This window comes from Punica granatum, chromosome 4 (assembly GCF_007655135.1).
Source record: "Punica granatum isolate Tunisia-2019 chromosome 4, ASM765513v2, whole genome shotgun sequence".
NCBI classification, from domain to species: Eukaryota; Viridiplantae; Streptophyta; class Magnoliopsida; order Myrtales; family Lythraceae; genus Punica; species Punica granatum.
This window is the reverse complement of record NC_045130.1, coordinates 10,823,083-10,842,263: the sequence shown is the minus strand read 5'-3', so window position 1 is coordinate 10,842,263 and position 19,181 is coordinate 10,823,083. Positions and strand designations below refer to the sequence as shown.

The window sequence follows — 19,181 nt, the reverse complement described above, 5'->3', positions numbered from 1 at the left end:
AAGGGCACCGACTCAGTTGTTAGGCGTGGACGGCAGCTCAATGAATTGCATGTCCCAATCAACGTCTAAATAAATAACTAAGGCAAAAGTATAAAATAAAACAAAATAGAAAAATAAAAATATAGAAGTTTTGCATCCTCCTATGAGGACATTCAAAGTCGGTGCCTCATGGTTGATAAGTACTGCGACAACGTGAGTCATGACGGCAAGCGTTCAATGGTTGGAGATAACCCAATAGAGATCATATATTCTGATACATCTAGATCTTCCAGCCATCTTGTGTGACGAACTCGCTGTCTTTATCACAACCGTGATTTTATGTTACTATCAGCCGGGAGGCACATCGAGCGGGTTCTTTCCGTCCGAAGTTGTGACTGAACAATGATTATCCTAGCTTTTCCAGCTCTTTTTTGCGTAGACAGACCCTCAATTGTACAATGTGAAGGTCGGTGACCATTATCGTACTTTGCTTCGATATTTATTGAACAGAAACAACTAAGAAATTTTTATTACTCCTTATAATATTGCATGTAAACAAAAACCAGCTAAGATTGTCCAAGATTATTTGAATAAAAAATATAAAATTATTCAAAAAAATGTCATGTACAGCCAAAATTTATTCACTTGCTGAATTCAAAATTATCGTTGACTACTTTGTTATTGGAGACCACAACATCAGATTTTATTGATGCCGATTTCGTAATCTTTTGTCTGTGACCCTTTAACGATATGCTACTTCTAGTATCCCAATTTAATCTTCTTCTTTTTTTCTTTTTCTTTTTCTTTTTTCTTTTTTTTTTTCCATTTTTTGTGTCTAGGAGTGGGTTCAATTTTATTTTTGGAAAGCCTCACTGGCTGGGGACTCAAGGAACGCAAGGTTGCTCTAGGAGAAATTATTTTGGAGTTGCAGAAAAATCATCTTTATGATAAAAAAAATCAATATCTTAACCGTGATTCTTTCTCATATCGACTTGATAGGTAATCAAGATTGATTAATAAGATTTGTTCAATTATATGGAGTTATTACAAACCACATATGATACCCACATTAAAAAGTTTATTTACTAATTTGAAGCAGTTTCATCGGTGTTTTTTAACGTCATTTGTAAGACACAAGATTACTAAAACAGTCTTATTTTAAAGTTCTCTCTGGCTCGTAAATTTGCTCAAGTTTTGCCCATCTTATTGTCCTGTATAACCCATTCTTCATCTGTCTTTAAGATGACTGTATTTTATTCCGCAAATAGAGTGGGAAGAATTTGTAGGAAGTATCTTGTGGTTAACTGTTAAGATCAAATGAATGTTCGAGCGTAGTCTCAACTCATAAGATTGAGATATCCCGTGTTTTACCCAATCTTCGTGTTTTCTTTTCTCACCTTCTGTTTATCTTTTGTCTTCTTTTTTCTTCGCGCGATCAACTTGAAAAATATCTTCGCACACTATAATTACCTACAAATATCTCTTCTAATGCTTTGGATTGACAGCATGCACATATATAAGGAAAGCAGGCAAGAAGTGTTGTATTAGCCACTGCTGCTTTGTGCTCTCCATAATGAGCAATCTAATGCGGATTACTCTTTTTGGTAAGAAAGGAGGCATTTTCCTGAATATACCCCCAGATTTGGCCCCCAAAAAATTCACTCTGTACAAACTAGCTAGCATATGATCTTCTACGTACAAAAAAATTGGAAGTACCATATATATACATACGTCCCGACTCTAGGTTACTAGTGTGAACCAACTCTTTCCGTGCTAAAATGGCGAGTTAGAAGCGTCTTGGCCGTGGCCCTGAAGGGACACTTTGAGCTCACAAAGCCATTCACCAGGTGCAAGTATGTCTTCAGATCATGGCACGTGGCAACATCGATCCCCTTCAGGTAAGGAGAGTTCCTGCTGCAGAGCCGGAGCTCCTTTCCCACCTCGGCATAGACCCATTGGGTGTCCGCTATGCACCGGCGGATCCATCTCGGGAAGTCTGCCACATTACTTGGGGCATCATCTCTGTCGTCCATGGTGAAGCCAGGAACCTTGGTGATTACATCGTCGGAGTTCACTATTCGTAGGACCCTTGTGCCTTGCCTCTCCAACTGGCTCCGGAAGGCCCAGTCACCAACCCGGGGCCCACCAAATGAGATCACTGTGACAAGTGGGGCCTGACGACTGAAGTTCTTTTGTATGTCATATGCCGTAAGCGTGGCGAGTGCAGCCCCAAGGCTATGTCCAGTTATGGTCAGGCTTAATGGCTCATCCCGGTATGAGTGGAGGAGCCGCATGATCTCTTCCCTGACCATTTCTTGTAGACTCGGGAATGCGGGGGATCGAGAGGTGTAGAGACTCAAGAAGCCACTCTCCACCATCGGCTGGCTGCAGCTTACGTCTCCACCAGCTCCTAATTTGTTATTTCCATTTACTGATGGAAGGTGAGTGAGAGTTGCACGTAGATTCTCAAGCCACTCCAAACAAGTGGCTGTTCCTCTATAAGCGATCACAATGTCCCTCCTCCCGAGCCTCGCGATCTCCCGTTTATCCTCACAAACAGCAACGTAACCAATCCAGCTGGACTTGGTGGCCACCCAACTCGGAGCCTTCTCAACCCAACCGGGCAACTCAATCCCCGAGGTCGCCCGCAAATTCTTAGTTATCCGATACCCAGTGTCAGGCAGACCGCACCGTTCGAACAATGATGCCTTGGAGAACTTCCGGCTCGCATACATCGGGGACGATGGGTCAAAGTCAAAGGCCTTGTAGGCTGCTTCGACGAAATTCCCGTATCGTAGGATCTCGCACCTCAAGTTATCGTCCAGTGGGTCGAGGAGCCCATCCCAGTTGCGTATGCCTTGGTACTCCATCCATCTTCTGCCAAGCCTGACGGGCACGGGCCTCGCATCATTGTAGCTTGAGGTTTGGTGCTCGAGCGGGTGAAGTAAATGCTCTAGAGTTTTCTTAGTGTGGATGTCCGGTGAGGTCTTTTTCAACCTCGCGGACTGGACTGTGGTTGTGCAAGAGCGCACGGCCGGGCTCTCCGAGAGAGTGAACTTGCACGGGTGAACCGGTCGCAAGGAGAGCCTCATTGTCGACGGGATATATATATATATATATATATATATAAGTGATGTATATCAGCCAAGAGATGGAGTGTACCAACTTAATTAATGTGTCTGCGGGGTTTCCCAGGCCAAGTGAAAAGAGCAGGGCAGAGAGAGGAGACAGAGGAGATGGAGGAGAAGAATATTTAGTGGCAATGGCCATTGCGAGTGGTAGGTCATGGAGGATACCCCTTTTTATAGTTAGTGGAGATATCGATCTGGTGTTTGGTGGAGTGAGTGATTTCTTTGATTTCTTTTCCGTGAGACACATGAGAATGAGTATATTACGTGGTACTGTATTATCAAACACGTAAAAAAAATTATTTTTATCAATAATAATTATTTTGTGATACTAATAAAAATAAGAAAAACTAAAAAAATTATATTGACTTATGATATTATCACCTGATAACTTCTTCTTTTTTTAAGAGACAGAGGGGAGGGGGAGAGAGAGAGAGGTTATGATTTATTCTCAATCATCCATGATTGGTTCAGAAGGTTAAAAGCCTGATAATTAAGTGGGAAAAGTACCTTTTGGCCATTGATATTTTACCAAGATATGAACCAATAGCTAAGCTTTCTATACGAAAAGGCTGGACCTTTTTGTAGTTCATTACTTCATTAATGCGTGCATAATATCCTATGCTCCCTTTATTTGTTTTCTTTTTAAAATATTTTTTCTTTTATAGAGGTGTCTATAGACCTGTCAAGGATTAGAGAATGGAATTAAAAAAATACAAGAAATCCCATTCATTATGATCAAATTAAGAATATCCTTTTTTTTCTGGGACAAGTAAATTATTTATACTGCCGAGAATAAACGTAACAAAAAATATTGAGTAAGGGATCAGAGAGGTGAATCATGACAACAAATATATACTTACTCTTTATCTTATGAAAATGGAAATAACTTAGGTGTAGAGAGGCGATCATCCGGAAATATGAATAAAGGTATAGGAACGGTAGGAGATATCGTATAGGATTAGGCTAAAGGAAAAACTATTGTAAGCAACGTGGGTTAATTTAAGTTGTTCGGTTATTGTTCCGCTTAAATAATATCTCGGGTTCGAATTCTTATGAATGCATAAAATCCACGATGGGAGATATTTACCCCTTAGTGGGCTGACCCAACTCGACTGGATTAGTCGAGTCTAATTGGACTTCCATATACCATGATTTACGCTGAAAAAAAAACTACCGTAAATTTACCCAAAAAACTACTATAAGTAGAAAGATGTTCATAAAATGAATTTTTTATTTTATTTATAAGATATCTAGTACACTGAATTTGAAAAAAAAAATCTCATATTTGGAGAAATCTTTTTCCAATTTTTGAGGAAATTTTTTGTTTTTTAAGAATTTTTTATTTATAACTAGATAAAAATAATATGTAGAATTAACAAAGATGAGTCGAATATGATACAAACAAAATATAATAAAAAATGATTTAATTGGAATTGGGAGGCTAATTCAACGTCAAGTTAAGGATTCTATAATTTGACTTATATTGGGCAACCTTGTGTAACTTTCTCATTTTTATATTTTCATATTGATTGTTTCTGATCAGCAAATAATGAACGAACTAATTAGAAACTGAAAAACAATTAGCCGTGATATTATAGGGATCTCGGCCTCCTTAACCGAGAAAATATCACTTATTGAGAGAAAAAAAAAATTGTTTACTATGTCCGTTTCAACAATGAATTGACCCCATCGAAAATTTAATTGAAAAATTGAAAATTATATGCATCAAAAATTAAATTATGCATTGAAATATTAAAGTAAGAACACTACATATATCCAATTATTACTAAAGGAGATTCCAAATATATACTTATTATTGTCCATATTCGTGAGAAATTATTAAACAGACCCAGTTCGCTGTGTTAGTCATGGATTGAGCTATTCATTGTCAGATATATATATATATATATATATAAACTTGACTACCCGATAATATATAAGGTCATAAAAGTAAATGTAATGATATCATAGGGATAGAAAGGTGATCTCATATCTATCTATATATAAAGTTGAATACAATATAATAAATAGTGGCACAATTATAAATGTATATCCCATTATAATTAAATTAGTAAATGAGATAAAGTTGAATACAATATAATAAATAGTAGCACAATTGTAAATGTATACCCATTAGGATTAAATTAGTAAATACATATAAACTAGTAAATTCTTAGTCATATATTATTAAATGCTTAATAATTTTAATATGCAAGCACATGCTTGATTTAAAAAAAAAGAATTTCTCAGAGTTGGTTTAAAAAAATTCAGTTTCTAAAAGTTAAATATCTATAGAAATTTTTTTAAGCAAATAGTAACTGAAAGGAAATCTACCGATATGCAAACAAGCATGCTCAAATGTTAATTACTTTTGAAATAGTAAAAGATAAATCTATTTATAATTTTTTTTAAAATATGAATTTGTAAAAAGAATTATGATAATGGATTACTTGCATTTTTTGTTGCAAAATACATGAAAATTGCCTGCTATAATTTTTTCAAGTTCGATATTCACGAAAATGTAATATGTTTTCAAAGTAATATCATTTTTTTCTTTCATATTTGGTATTATAATTCACTTTGAATTATACTTAGTTTGTTATTGTAAACACTAATTTTTGATTTGTTTCAATGTAAGAACAGATGATGTTAATTCTCCAAAAAAAATTATGATGTCAAATTTTTAAAAAACTCCCTAAAAATAACCACTCTAGTCAAAAATCCGTGCATAGCACGGGCAAACAATTAGTACATGCATATAAAAGTGACATATCATTGATTGTAACAAGTGTACCTTATTGGAAGAGACTAACCTAGAATTGGCACCAACTAAATCAGAACGATGGGAACAATTTTATGTATGTATCAACCACGATTGCCTCAGTCCACCATTAATGTGGCCTACTGAATTCATATAAATAATCTCTCATTTTGTGGAGGATCTTTTCTATATTTTTCATAAATTTAATAAATATTATCCTGGCACAACAACTGATTACATATTTTTTTGTTTTTTTTTTGTGAGATTATGGTTACTTCACGTTCAGCCGTTAGCTTGGTCCCTGACACGATATCACTTCCTACATAATTTTCTTCGGCGATCCACTTCCCACGTAGTTTAATTAGTTTTTAACCGTGCGTTTTTTTTTTTTTTGCCCTTTTAACCAGAAGCACGGGTCTCCAGTTAGTAAAGTACAATCTATGGCTTGGCGATGATAGTTTCATTTTTATCTCTGATGAAAACTTAAATGCGTGCAAGGCATTCTGCCACGTGTACGTGTTTTTACGACCAAGTAAGGCCCTTTACGCATCTTGTCGCATATAACTGAGTGTTTATACACGACAATGACATATAAGGCAAGTACCTAGAAGAATCGCATATTTACAACTCTCCCTCTTTCCATTCCGATAACATCAAGGAAAGAAAAATGCTTCAAGTAATAAATAATTACCGTGAATGCTTTCATATAATAAGCTTAAAGGAAAAATATATTTTTGATCCTATAAATTTGGCATTCTATCAATTTTGATCTTATAAAATTTAAAATTACTGAATCAATATTATACATTTTCTCCGTAAGACAATTTCGATCCTATAAGTTTTGAAAAAGATATTTTTGATCATATAAGTTGACTTTCAATTAAAACTTTGTTCTACAAGTTTTAAAAAAGAAAGACATCTTTGATCCTATAAGTCACGAAATAAACCAAAATTGCCTTATGAAGCAAATATATATGACTAATTCGACACTTTTAAAACTTAGAGATCAAAATTGATCAAAGGCTAAATTTATAAGATTAAAAATGTCTTTTTCCCTAAGCTAAAATGGTTAAAAATAGGGTATAGAGCGTAGTAACGCATCTCTCGTCGGGTAACCAATAAATTCCAACTTTCAGATTCACTACCCTTAGTGGAACTATTTATATCTCCTTTTTTAGTAGGATATATGTACCTATTTAGGTATATATTATAATTTCTAGTTAGCTATTTCATTATACTAGATCTATGTACCTCTCTTATATCCGAATAAAGAAATTGTTTAATATCCCTTGGTGTTTTTTAAGATCTAACATACGTATTGTACCCGCCTTTATTTATCTTCCATTTAATTAGTCAATCGATTATTATGATGCATTCAATCTTTTCACACACATGAGACCCACGGGATAACATAACAGTTAGTTCTTATTAAGTCCAATTTGGATATGAGCACGATCGATCTAATCATACATTGTCAACTAGTCTCATGAATTATAAATCAAACTCTCTGGGTTTCAAAAAGGTTTCCATTTTCCATATCTTCGGAGGAAAAGAAAAATTTTCCATTATATATCTTTCCGGACGGAAGGTACATACGGTTGACGGGGACAGCATAGTATGCGTAACGGGAAAAAACCGCTCCGAGGGGGGTGCAATTACAATAGACACAGAGAGAGAGGGAGAGATTGCTTAGTCGTGCTGTGGGGTCAAACATCTCACTCATTATGTTACGATTATTACAATCCCAATGCTCCAATTCCAATCAAGCTATGGACTTCTGACTCGGCCGCAATCTGGGGAAGATGACAACCCCCGCTTTCCGACCGCTCCCTAATTATGGCGACACGTGCGAACTAATACATCATATCTACTCCAGAAATTAAGTGGCTTAATTAATTAAGTAAGGTATTCACCGGCCTCAACATGGACCCAAAAAGTCCCAGCTTTCGATTCTTATTAAAGATTGAACTTTTTTTTTTCAATTATAAAAGAGGTCTAATATTCAATATTAAAGATGGAGCTTTGGTACCCTTTATTTCTCTCTCTTTTTTCCTTTTTTTTTTCTCCTATCTTATAGTACTGAGATAATGTTTAGTACACAGAAAGCAAATAGTTGAATGTAAAAAAATAGTTGGAATGATGAAAAAGAGTATTGCTAAAGTTTTGTAAGGAACGGTCATTCAACCAAGTTAAAGAAAAAAGATTATCAAACCGGAATGCTCTTTTCAACTCGTTAATTATAAAAAGCAGATGGTGAGAGAGGATGAAATATCCATGTCATTTTCATTCCGGTAACATTAGGGTTATGAGTCTCTTTCCTCACAGTTCCCTTAATCGCTTATTTGATTATATGCTACGTATTGTTGTTGCTCATATTTCTCCCATGTTCATAATGCATATTTTTATGGTTCACGAAGCCAATGAATCGTCTTCAAATATCGATCTTGTAGCAAAGATGTCAGGTTACTGTTTGTAGATTCTTCCTCTGTTTCGGAAAGCTTTGTGTTGTCTCAGCAAATAGACAACTAACAAAAGGGATGCTAACCTCGTGACGGATAGCATTCATGTATAGACAAGAATGAAAGTCGAAACCTCTTGATTTTAGGCGATAATATGTATCAATGTACTACACCAGTATCCTCTTTATCCATTCACTGTAGACATACCTATCACAAGCAAATCGTGATGTGCCCTATCACAACTTGTTTATGCACACGTAAATGGTAATCAACGCCATTGTGATCAATAGAGAGGTACGTACACCTATGAGTTCCACGTATGTAGGAGTTGTAGTTTATAGTTGAATGTAACCCACGTACGGGTCATTCAACATAAGGCGGCAATACACATCAGACGTAGTATAATTGTAATAAAAAAGTAGCTGCTAAGAGTAGTAAAAAAGAGAGTGTAGCGTAGTAACGCACGTCATCGCCTGATAATCAAAAGATTTCAGGTTCGATACTCAGGTAAAATTACTCGTGTTACTTTATTCGATATTTAACATTTCTATTTCATTGTACTAGTTTAAAGGGAAAAAAATCCCTGCTAACATATAAATTAGGGTAAAAAGGGGCCAAAATAATGGCCTATTTGGGAGGTTAAAGTAATGATTCCCCTCTTATTTGTCCACGAAACTTGCTGGAGCAAACAATCCACGTTTAACAAATAAAAGAGAGACGTTTCTTTTCCATTCACCCCCAGCAAAAGAAAACGTTTTAATTAACGTACGGTTTTTTTTTTTTTAAGAATCACTAATAACATATAGAACTCATGCCAATTCCTAAGCATGTGCGGGGCTTGCACGTTTTCAAAATTATTGATTTCCCCTTTGGGGGAGTTAACATTAATTGGCTCTTGCATGTTTTTAAGATGGTCTTACTCCTTTTATGCATGTATGCATGCCAAACTCATCTTCTGTATGATATTTGGTTCATGACTTATCTGTGCAAGTTCCACTTTAAGAATAAGAAGCCTGTGGATTTAGGTCTTGGGTTTTGGTTCCCCTGCTCCGCTCATCAAAAGTGGAATAGGAATAGCACCATTGACAGCCATTAATTGGGGATCGATATATATAGAAATGTTTCTTTCCGTACAATATATATATATATATATGTATGCCAATGTAATTGTATTAGAATCTATATCTATATGTATCTGCAAAAAGAATTAGACATGTATATACAACGCCTCGTCGTTGTATTAGCTGAATTTATTTTAATATATTAGGGCTTTGGCCCCGTATTTTCACAAAAAAAAAATCTATATATGAGTGTACAAGAAAGAGATTCCGTAAAGCGTGACTCGAATCGAAATAAAATAATTTTGATTATTTTAATTATAATAAGGGAGAACTCCTATAATTTTTTTTGTTTGAATATTCCGTTCTTTTATTTAAATCTAAAAATACATGAGTCTGTCTAACATGACAATGAATCACGATGATACATTTGGTATTTTCAATTTAAGTGTTTATTTTTTAATTAAGATGTTTAGTATTTTTTATATTTCATTACAAAAAATAAAAGTAGTAAATATTAAAATGGAAGTACCTAGGTGTCACCCTAATACTATGTAACGTTAGAATTTCCCAAAACACATATATATCTGCGCAATGGACCTTCGTGTCCTTCCTCTGTCCTTTCTTAAAATTCAAAGGCCGTCTCTTTTCTTTAAGGTTGATGTGATTTTTGGCTGCTCTCTATCTTCCTTTTTCTTTTTCTTTTTCTTTTTCTTTTTTTCTCCTTTCTTTTGTGAAATTTTGGCTGCTTTTCTTTGTCTGCAAAAGCATTGGGTCTAAAAGATTTCTTTTTCCCACTTTTATTATAACTAGTTCTAAAATCTATGTATTACACGGCGTAAAATGTGATTTTTTTGTCAATTTTATTTTATATCATATCCTTATAATAATTATTATAGATAGTAATTTTCAATAAATAAAAGTACATAAATATAGTATTAAAATAAGTTATAATTACTATATATTTATATAATATTAATATATTAATATATTTATTTTGGTATTATATAGTCACATGACAATCTTTAATATAGGCTTTCATCAAATGTTTGAATTTTTTAAAAATTAAATTAATATTATTTTATTAGATATCTATATAATAGAATATTTTATAAAAAAATTTATAAGATTTCATCATTTACATGATATTTGATAATCTTAAATTCTTTGTTTAACATAAAATTAATAACTAACATATCAATATTAACATAAAATTAAAAATAATATATATTTATACGTATATGATATAATTATATATTTTTACTTATTTATCGATAGTTTTTTAACATCAGTCATATATATTAATTATACTGTAATATTTATGTGATTAGCTATTATATTTTTATTTTAAACCTAAAATATTCAAGATTATCAAATATTATACAGATAATAAAATCATCTAAAAAAGTTTCAAAAATATTCTGTTATATTGATATCTTATAAAAATATTCATTTTTATTTAAAAAATTCAAAAAAATTGTGATCTATTAGATTAAATATTATGTAATCAATAAAATTTTATCAAATTAGAAAAATGCTCTGTTTTATTCAAATCTCATAACAAAATACTTTATAAAAATTTACAAATAGTTTATATAAAAAAATTATTAAAAAACTCAAAAAAAATAAAATCGAAGAAAATAGGATCTTATCCCAAAATACTTTTGAAACTTCGTACAAAATGCTTTTCATTAAAAAATTAATGTAAAAATTAAAAAGAAACTAAAAAATCTGAGAAAATTTTATTCGACAACTAAGCTTTCTAAGGCATTTGATGTTGGGATTGATGTGTGCCCTAGAGGCAATCTGTCATCAATTATGTATTATGACATTTATATATCATGAGGCATCTTTGTTATCGTGTTGTTGCACTTTCGTTTTACATGATAACTTCCTTGGATAGTAGATTCGATAGGCATCAAGTATGACTTGATTGTAAGATCCTATCAATGATTAATATTAGTCCTAAACGTCCCTAGTCGAAGTATTATCGTTAACTAGGACGACAATAATACAACTGACAAGTGGCCAAATCATAAGTTAACACTTGGACAAATCGGGCAACAACACTTGGTCCAATCATATGATGACAAGTGGACCAATAAGAAGTTGACATGTGGCGGACACATGGCGTGAGGATAACCAATTTTATCTACCCCACATTGATTCCATAACCTCCATGGGTCCTCCCCTAAGCCTATAAATGGGGGGTCAAGGGCCTTGGTAAAGGGCATCGATGTTCGGGTTCAAAAATTACCTGATTCGATCATGGCAAGTTGTAATATGATTATAACTTGTTGAAGGGCCCTATTCGGGTCCATTAGTCTAATAATTTTATCTTGTTCGAGCGCCTCCTTCAAGTATAGGCCGTTAGCACCGCCAAGGCCGGAGTTCCGTCGATGAGGTTGGCATCGATACCGGTAGAGGCGTGACGCGTGGAGCGCTTGGTTTGACGAGCTGATATCGGTTTTGCGCGATAAGATCGCGCCCAAGTACGCTTTTCTATCTCTTTTTTTTCAGTATGATCTTGTTCTTAGGTTTCGCGTCGTAAAAAATTTAAATTTTTTTCTGCTTTTCGTTGCTTCTATTGTTGCTCCGTTAGGCGCTCGATTCCTACATTTGACTAGGCCTACCATGGCTCCACTTTATTATATTATATATAGATTATAATCAGATATATTTAGGTTCATCTTATTTTATATTTTATAGAATTATTTAAGCAAAAGTTCAATTTTGTAACTAACACATTATTAGTTGAGTACTCGAAAATATCCTTATTTTTAATTAAATACAATATACTTTATATTAAAAATGATACAATTTATAATAAAAGAGAGAAATTAAAGGACAACATTGTGCACTTAGTTTACTCTCCCCGCTCTCTTTCTTCCTCCATGTCAACATTTTCTTATTTTATTCTCTCCTCCTAACCTCATGATCTTATGTTCTATCATGTTAACTTATAAAAAATGCTCTCTCACATTATTTTTGTTTCTTTTTCAAATTCCATCTCCAGTCGTTACTTTTTATTCTTCTTATCTTAATTTTAGTTCCTCTTCTAAATTAATCAATTCATGCATATTGGAAAATGTCATTACAGTTGGAGCGCGGTAATTAAGCGGATTAGGTCATCTTATGCATGGATAAATTTCTATTATTTTATTTTATTTGTGCTTCGAGGCTTATAACCTTTTTGCACTATCTTTTTTTTTCCTTCTTATTACTTTATATTAGAATTAGAAGAAGAAGAAAAAAAACTTGGGGGAAACCCCCCACAGAGCAGCTGGTGCGCAACGGGGGAGGCCTTGACTCAAACCATGAGCAAGAGTGTTGGCTTTATTCCTTTTTTTTTTTTCCCTTTTTTGTAAGTAAGTGCTGTATTTTCGTTCCTCCATCTGAACAAATTAAAATATGTACATCAGGATCATCATATTTATTTGGCGCCATCTTCATTGTGCATTTGGAAAAGGTTCCTACGACAGATAGATAATGGTGTACGTGTAACCCAGTGCAATGTTAAGTAGTCGCAAGTTGATTATTAGTACCTAATAAAGTTGGTTTTCCGATTCCAAATATTAGAAAAAAAAAGGGTAATCATAAGTTGGGGTCCGAGATTACGAAATTTCAATGAGTACAGAAGACCTGCTTACTGTAAAACCCAACATATCCAGCTTACCCTTAAAATTTTACATTTTTTGTTATTTTGACACATTATAAAAGTCATTGAGAGATGATATATATATATATATAATTATCTATATTTTTGGTGGATGGAGATATCTGATATGCTAGTTTAATTGTTTATGGCTCCCAACCCGCCTAGCGTGATTCAGATAATTAAAGATTGGAAATTGAAATATTTTAGAGCATCTTCTAATATTCGTCATATATACTATTCTGTAGATATGCTAAAGCTGGAAACATCACTAACATTATAGAGCTTCAAAATCTTTCCGAAAAAGGCATTTTTTTTATTACGTAAGCAGCCAAATAAAAAATAGCAAAAAGAAAATAAAAGAGTATGAAACACCCAATTACAAGATTTTAACCGATTGAATCTATTAATTTCTGCTCTTTTCTTTTCTTTTTCTTTCTAGATATGCATTTTAGAAGGGACGAGGGAAAACAATACTAGGATTGTTAAAAAGGTAGGTCCTTAGGTGGAATACTCGCATTTCTTTGAAATATATATATATTACATAAATCATTTCTTAGGAACATGCACATCTAAGTATATGCAATAACGGATGCTTATGGATTGTTAAACTAAGCTTTTTGCTCTCTTTTTTTTTCTTCTTTTCACCTTCATAAATTGCCTCACCAATGACTACGGGGTGCAATGGCAGCCTCAAATGTATGACGACATCGCAGACTACTGCCAAGCGTATACACATTATATCTACTTGTATACTATATCTAGCTTGGGGAATACACATTTTATGCTCTGTTGTGACCTTTGAGCATCCTGGAAAGTTAACATATTTGCTAAGATTTTTAGCAAATTTGATTTTATAGATTGCAGGGGATAATGTATAAATTCAGGTGGGAATAAAAGACCTTTAGGTGGGCTCATTCTATAATTCTAATAAACTATCACTAATACATTTTATATACAGTGGAATACGCACTAATATTTTCCTCCATGAGACATAAATATAAGAAGAGGAACAAGGGTATTGTTCACCATACAAGTGGGCCCTAATAATGTATTATCATCTGATCTTATGGTTGAAAATGGATCTTTATTCTTCGACCGTCCCCTTGACTACCGACCATAAATATTTGAAAAATAAAGCAATCAAAGTTCTTCTTGAAGGTCAATGGATTGCCTGCAGAAAAGGAAGCAAATCAAAGGAGCTTTATTAGGACGAGCAATCAGCAATCAAAGTTCTTCTTGAAGGTCAATGTGCACCACCCGATATATGAAAGTTTAATGGTTTCCGATTAATTCAGGTTCGAGTCAATCGCCTATTAAGGAGTGAAGCTCTCTCCATTGTGAAATTTTTCTATTCAAGAAACTCAAACCTGACTCTGTATACTTAACGGAAAGAGGTACCACTGTGTTTAACCACCTGAACTAATAATGTTGATGTTATATAAACAAGTTAGTCGGCAGGAATTCAAATATATGCATTCTGATAAGTTCTTCCACATCTCATATATCCTCGAAAGTGGCCTAGAGTACAACCAAATTCTCGATCTTTTTAGCAATATGCTTTTCAATTATTTAGATATATAAAAGAAATGGTTAATCATCTAGAAAAACATGACATTTGCACTTTTTCTTAAATATAGCACGACCTATAGAAAATAGAACAGAAAAGCATAACCATTGCATTTTTCTTAAATATAGCACGATTTTTGGAGAATAGCACAGAAAAGCACAACTATCAGGCACAATCTTCTTTTCTAATGTGCTAGAATGGCAGCTAAACTTGAAAGTCGTGCATTTTCGTGCTAACTTTTAAAGGTCGTGCTATATTTAGGAAAAAGTACAAATATCGTGATTTTCTGTACTACTCTTCAAAGGTTGTGCTGTATTTAGGATAAAATGCAACAGTTGTGTCTTTTTGTGCTTTTTCTAAAGATTGTATTATATTTAAGAAAAGGTACAGAGGTCTTGTTTTTATAGATGATTAACATTAAAAGAAAACATGAAACATACTCCTATAATTGATAAGCCAGAGTCTACGGACTGATCTATTCTGAAAAATGTCTGATTTGATTTCTTCCAAATTCCCATTATTTCCTTGAAAATTTGTTGTTCTTGTTCAGCAGTTGTCGGAGAATAACCAGATGGAATAATCCGACGTATATTGTATGTCTATAAAACTGCAATAGGATCGCGAGACTGGATATTCCACGATTGGCCCCAACAACAGAGGGGCCTATGAAGGATCCAAATTAGGTTTCTCCAATTAAATGATTACTTCTTTATTGGGTTAATTATCTAGAAAAGCACGACATTTGCATTTTTTTTCTAAATATAGCACGACCTTTGAAAAATAGCACAGAAATACATGACCTTTATATTTTTTTTCCTAAATATAGAACGATTTTTAAAAAAAGCACAGAAAGGCACAACCTTTAGGCACGATCTTCTTTTTTAACGTGCTAAATTCGCACCTAAATTTGAAGATCGTGTATTCCTGTACTATTTTTTTAAGGTCGTGTTCTATTTAGGAAAAAGTGCAAAGGTTGTGCAGTTCTGTTCTACTCTCCAAATGTCGTGCTATATTTAGGAAAAAAATGCAAAAGTCGTGCATTTATGTGCTATTTCCTAAAGGTCGCGCTATATTTAGAAAAAAAAAGTGTAAATGTCGTGTTTTTCTAGGTGATTAGCCCTTCTTTATTTGAAATTTTTTTAAAAAAAATTATTAGAGTATATAGAGTATATACTCTAAAGGAATAAAGTAGGCTGTACATTATCATGGTGCTTCACTTTAGACCGAAGAAAATTAGATTTTCTTTTATAATAAAAAATATGATATTGTTAATTAAATATATAGGAATTTGAATGGTTGATCAACCATAAGCTGCGAAATTAGTTATAAAGCTTAGGTGGTGAATTCTTATCACAAGAATGGTGGCCCCTTATCACTCAAGTCCAAGAATTTGTTTTAAATACCTAGGAGTTTGTTTTAAATACCTAGATATAGATTTATATAGACTAGGTGGTGGTCAAATAAATTCTGAAAGTAGATATAGAAACAATTTGACACGCATCTACGTAGAGCAGCGCTGCATCCTCCGATTTGCATATTCCGAAAGTAGAGAGGAGTGGCACCCCTGCAATTTTCAACAAAATCAGGGGCATTTATTATAGCAGAGAGATTCGTAGGTTCGAATGCTGACAAATTTCGGAGGAAATTGATTTTCCCATCTACATAAATAAAATACAAATCCACTCACAAATAAACTGCAGTTTCAATCCATTTTATATATACTAGTTTTTTCATGACAAATAAAAAAACCAGCGTTTTTTTTGTGGGGGGGGGTTTGGAATATCCAGCCGTATTTCACTTTTCCGAGATCGTGGCAACGGAATATAATTCCTGACCGTCGTATTGTATCTTTCTTGATTGGACAACTCAGGGCACCACCATGTACGGTTGGAGATAGCGGCAATAATATCACATGTAAAATATAGAGGGGGGGAAAAGAGCCAGTGATGAAGCTAAAACAACATGCGGAATAGAATTCGACACGCGCGGAAAGAAAAGTTTGTAGAAAGGGATAATGAACGATTTAACGAATTTAACACATGCCAAGTTCGCAGATTATTTCCATTTCTCATTTGCCAATGAGAACTCAAGCGATGTCATTGCGAAACTGCCCCCTCCAAATCTGGCTTCGCCCCACGTTTTAATTTTGAGCTTTCAAATTTTAAGTCTCGTAGGACTTCCAAATTAATCCCGTCAACCCCATCAATGCTTGGAACTCCCTTGTCCCCATAGCCCCAAACGGGAGCTTCTTAAGGACACCCATGAAGTGGGGGTCCCCCTCTCTCCTCTGTTAGCCAATCATCTAATAATAATATACACTCGTGGGATAGAGCCCAACACAAGAGAGGCTATTGCCATGCACATGAATTTTGTTCATGCCATGCACAATAGTTGTTATTGCGAATAATTAATTAAGTATTCGTATATATTTTTATTCATTTTGGGTCATCTTCTGTAATTAGAAAGATGAAAAGAGCCCCTATACTATGAGCAATTTGTTCCCGAAAAGAGCCCTATATGCTACCTCGTAAAGTAGGCCTCCTTCGTAATCGTTTATATACGTATATATAAAGAGTTATTGCTCTGTCCTCCTAATAATTAACCTAAAAATCCTCATAATTCAAGATTTTACTCACAATGGGATAAGTTATAATTTACACAATTATCCAAAAACATTCAATTGATGTGAGTGAGATTTTAAATTAGGAGGATGTTTTAGGCATACTACTTAGGAGGATCTAGTATTTTTTTTATAGATAAATTGATTTGAATAATGTGCATATTTGATTGGCAATCATACTACTTGTTAAGAAAAGAAAATAAGTTTTCTATTGTTTGGAGATTCCTGATAGGGATGGATTGTGAAATAATTGGAGTGACAATTATATATGTAAAATATTAAGACTGCGTTTGGTTTGAGAGTTGGATTTTGATTTTAATTGGTTGATTTTGATTTTAATTGAGTTGTAATGATTGTGGTGTTGAATTATGAAAAAAAGTGTGAAAAAGTAATAAATAGTTATGAGAATTTAATATTAAAAATTGAATTGAGTATAATGGAGTTGTATGTGGATTTATATATAGAGCCCACCTTTTTTACTTTGAAGAGTTTATTTTTGTTGTATAGTGAGTAGAGTTAAAGTTAGAGTTAAAATCTTAAAATCAGATCCTGAAAACAAACGGAGCATAATAATGTGTTTGATTTTAGGGTTAAATAGAGTTAAGTTTTGATTTTAATTTGATTGTAATGATTGCATTGTTGAATTATGATAAAAAAGTATGAAAATGTAAAGAATAGTTAAGAGAAAGCGATAATTATGTGATGATTATATTGTTGAATTGTTGAAAAAATAATGAATAGTTGAGAGAATTTAGTATTAAAAATTGAATTGAGTATAATGGAATTGTATGTGAGTTTATATATGGGACCCACCTTTTTGAATTGTAAGAGTTGATTTTTGTTGTATAGTAAGTATAGTTAAAATTAAAATTAAAATGTTAAAATCAAATTACAAAATCAAAATGGACATTTTGAAGAAGAGATTTGAGTGCTACAAAAGATTTGTGTACCAATGAAACAGGACATGTTTTTCTAGACAAAATTATTGCAATTTTGAGGGACCCATTAATTGGCAGAAAAGTCATTGAGTTGTTCCCTAAGTTTGGCAGAAATTATTTGGTGGGCTCCCCGATCGGCTTACCACGAAAGAAATTAATTGAGGAGAAATAGAATCTAAAATTTACGTATGTTTACACTCTCTGATCTCTCTCTTGAAGTATTCCTAAATTAATCGATTTACCTCATTCTTGACAAAAATCCATTTCAATCCTTAACCGCTTTCGCTTTCTTCCTACCTTTTCTTTTAAGCATATTCTCAATGACGCACTATCTGTTTACATTGATTTTGCAATGTCATTCTTGATAAATTTATAGATGTGTCATAATTTTAAGAAAAAAATTTCAACAAAAAAAGAATAACTTGCTGATAAACACTGGCTCTCGATGATATTCCGTCAGGTTTTGATATGTTGATCTCGAGAGCATCCTAATAACGTTAATATTTTTGTGTATAAAAGGTTTTTTAAATAAAGAAAAATATAACTTTAGGAAATGGTTTCGGTCTATGATTGCAACTGTTCACTGAGGCTCTTGGTAATCTTAGAATAGGCCGGCGCCGAGGGAGACCTATTCTTGTCCCTTTCGCCCCTAGCGTTCTCTGCAATCTGGCCGAGTGGGTCATTTTCTTTTTCTTTTTTTTCTTTTTCGGTTACAGAAATTGTGCGGGTATTATCTGCATGTGTGGGTCATAATTCCTTTATAACTAAGTTGAATTTTTATTTTAATTGATTTGTAATGGTTGTATTGTTGAATTATGAGAAAAAATGTGAAAAAGTAATGAATAGTTGAGAAAAAATAAGGATCAAGTAATTGTTATGTTATTAAATTGTGAAAAAAAGTAATGAATAGTTGAGAGAATTTAATATTAAAAAATAAATTGAATGGTTAAAAAAATAATAAAAATAATAAAAAAGTAATAATTATGTTATTGAATTAAAAATAAGTGAAA

General features: G+C 33.3%; 1 protein-coding gene across 1 annotated transcript; it reads right to left on the bottom strand.

Moving 5' to 3' along the window:
- Positions 1 to 1,494: 1,494 nt before the first annotated feature.
- LOC116203329 (phospholipase A(1) DAD1, chloroplastic-like) lies at positions 1,495 to 3,264 on the bottom strand. The gene has a single exon (XM_031535021.1). It carries the CDS (start codon positions 3,069 to 3,071, stop codon positions 1,728 to 1,730), a length of 1,344 nt encoding a protein of 447 aa, XP_031390881.1. The 5' UTR covers positions 3,072 to 3,264; the 3' UTR covers positions 1,495 to 1,727.
- Between the last annotated feature and the right edge of the window lie 15,917 nt (positions 3,265 to 19,181).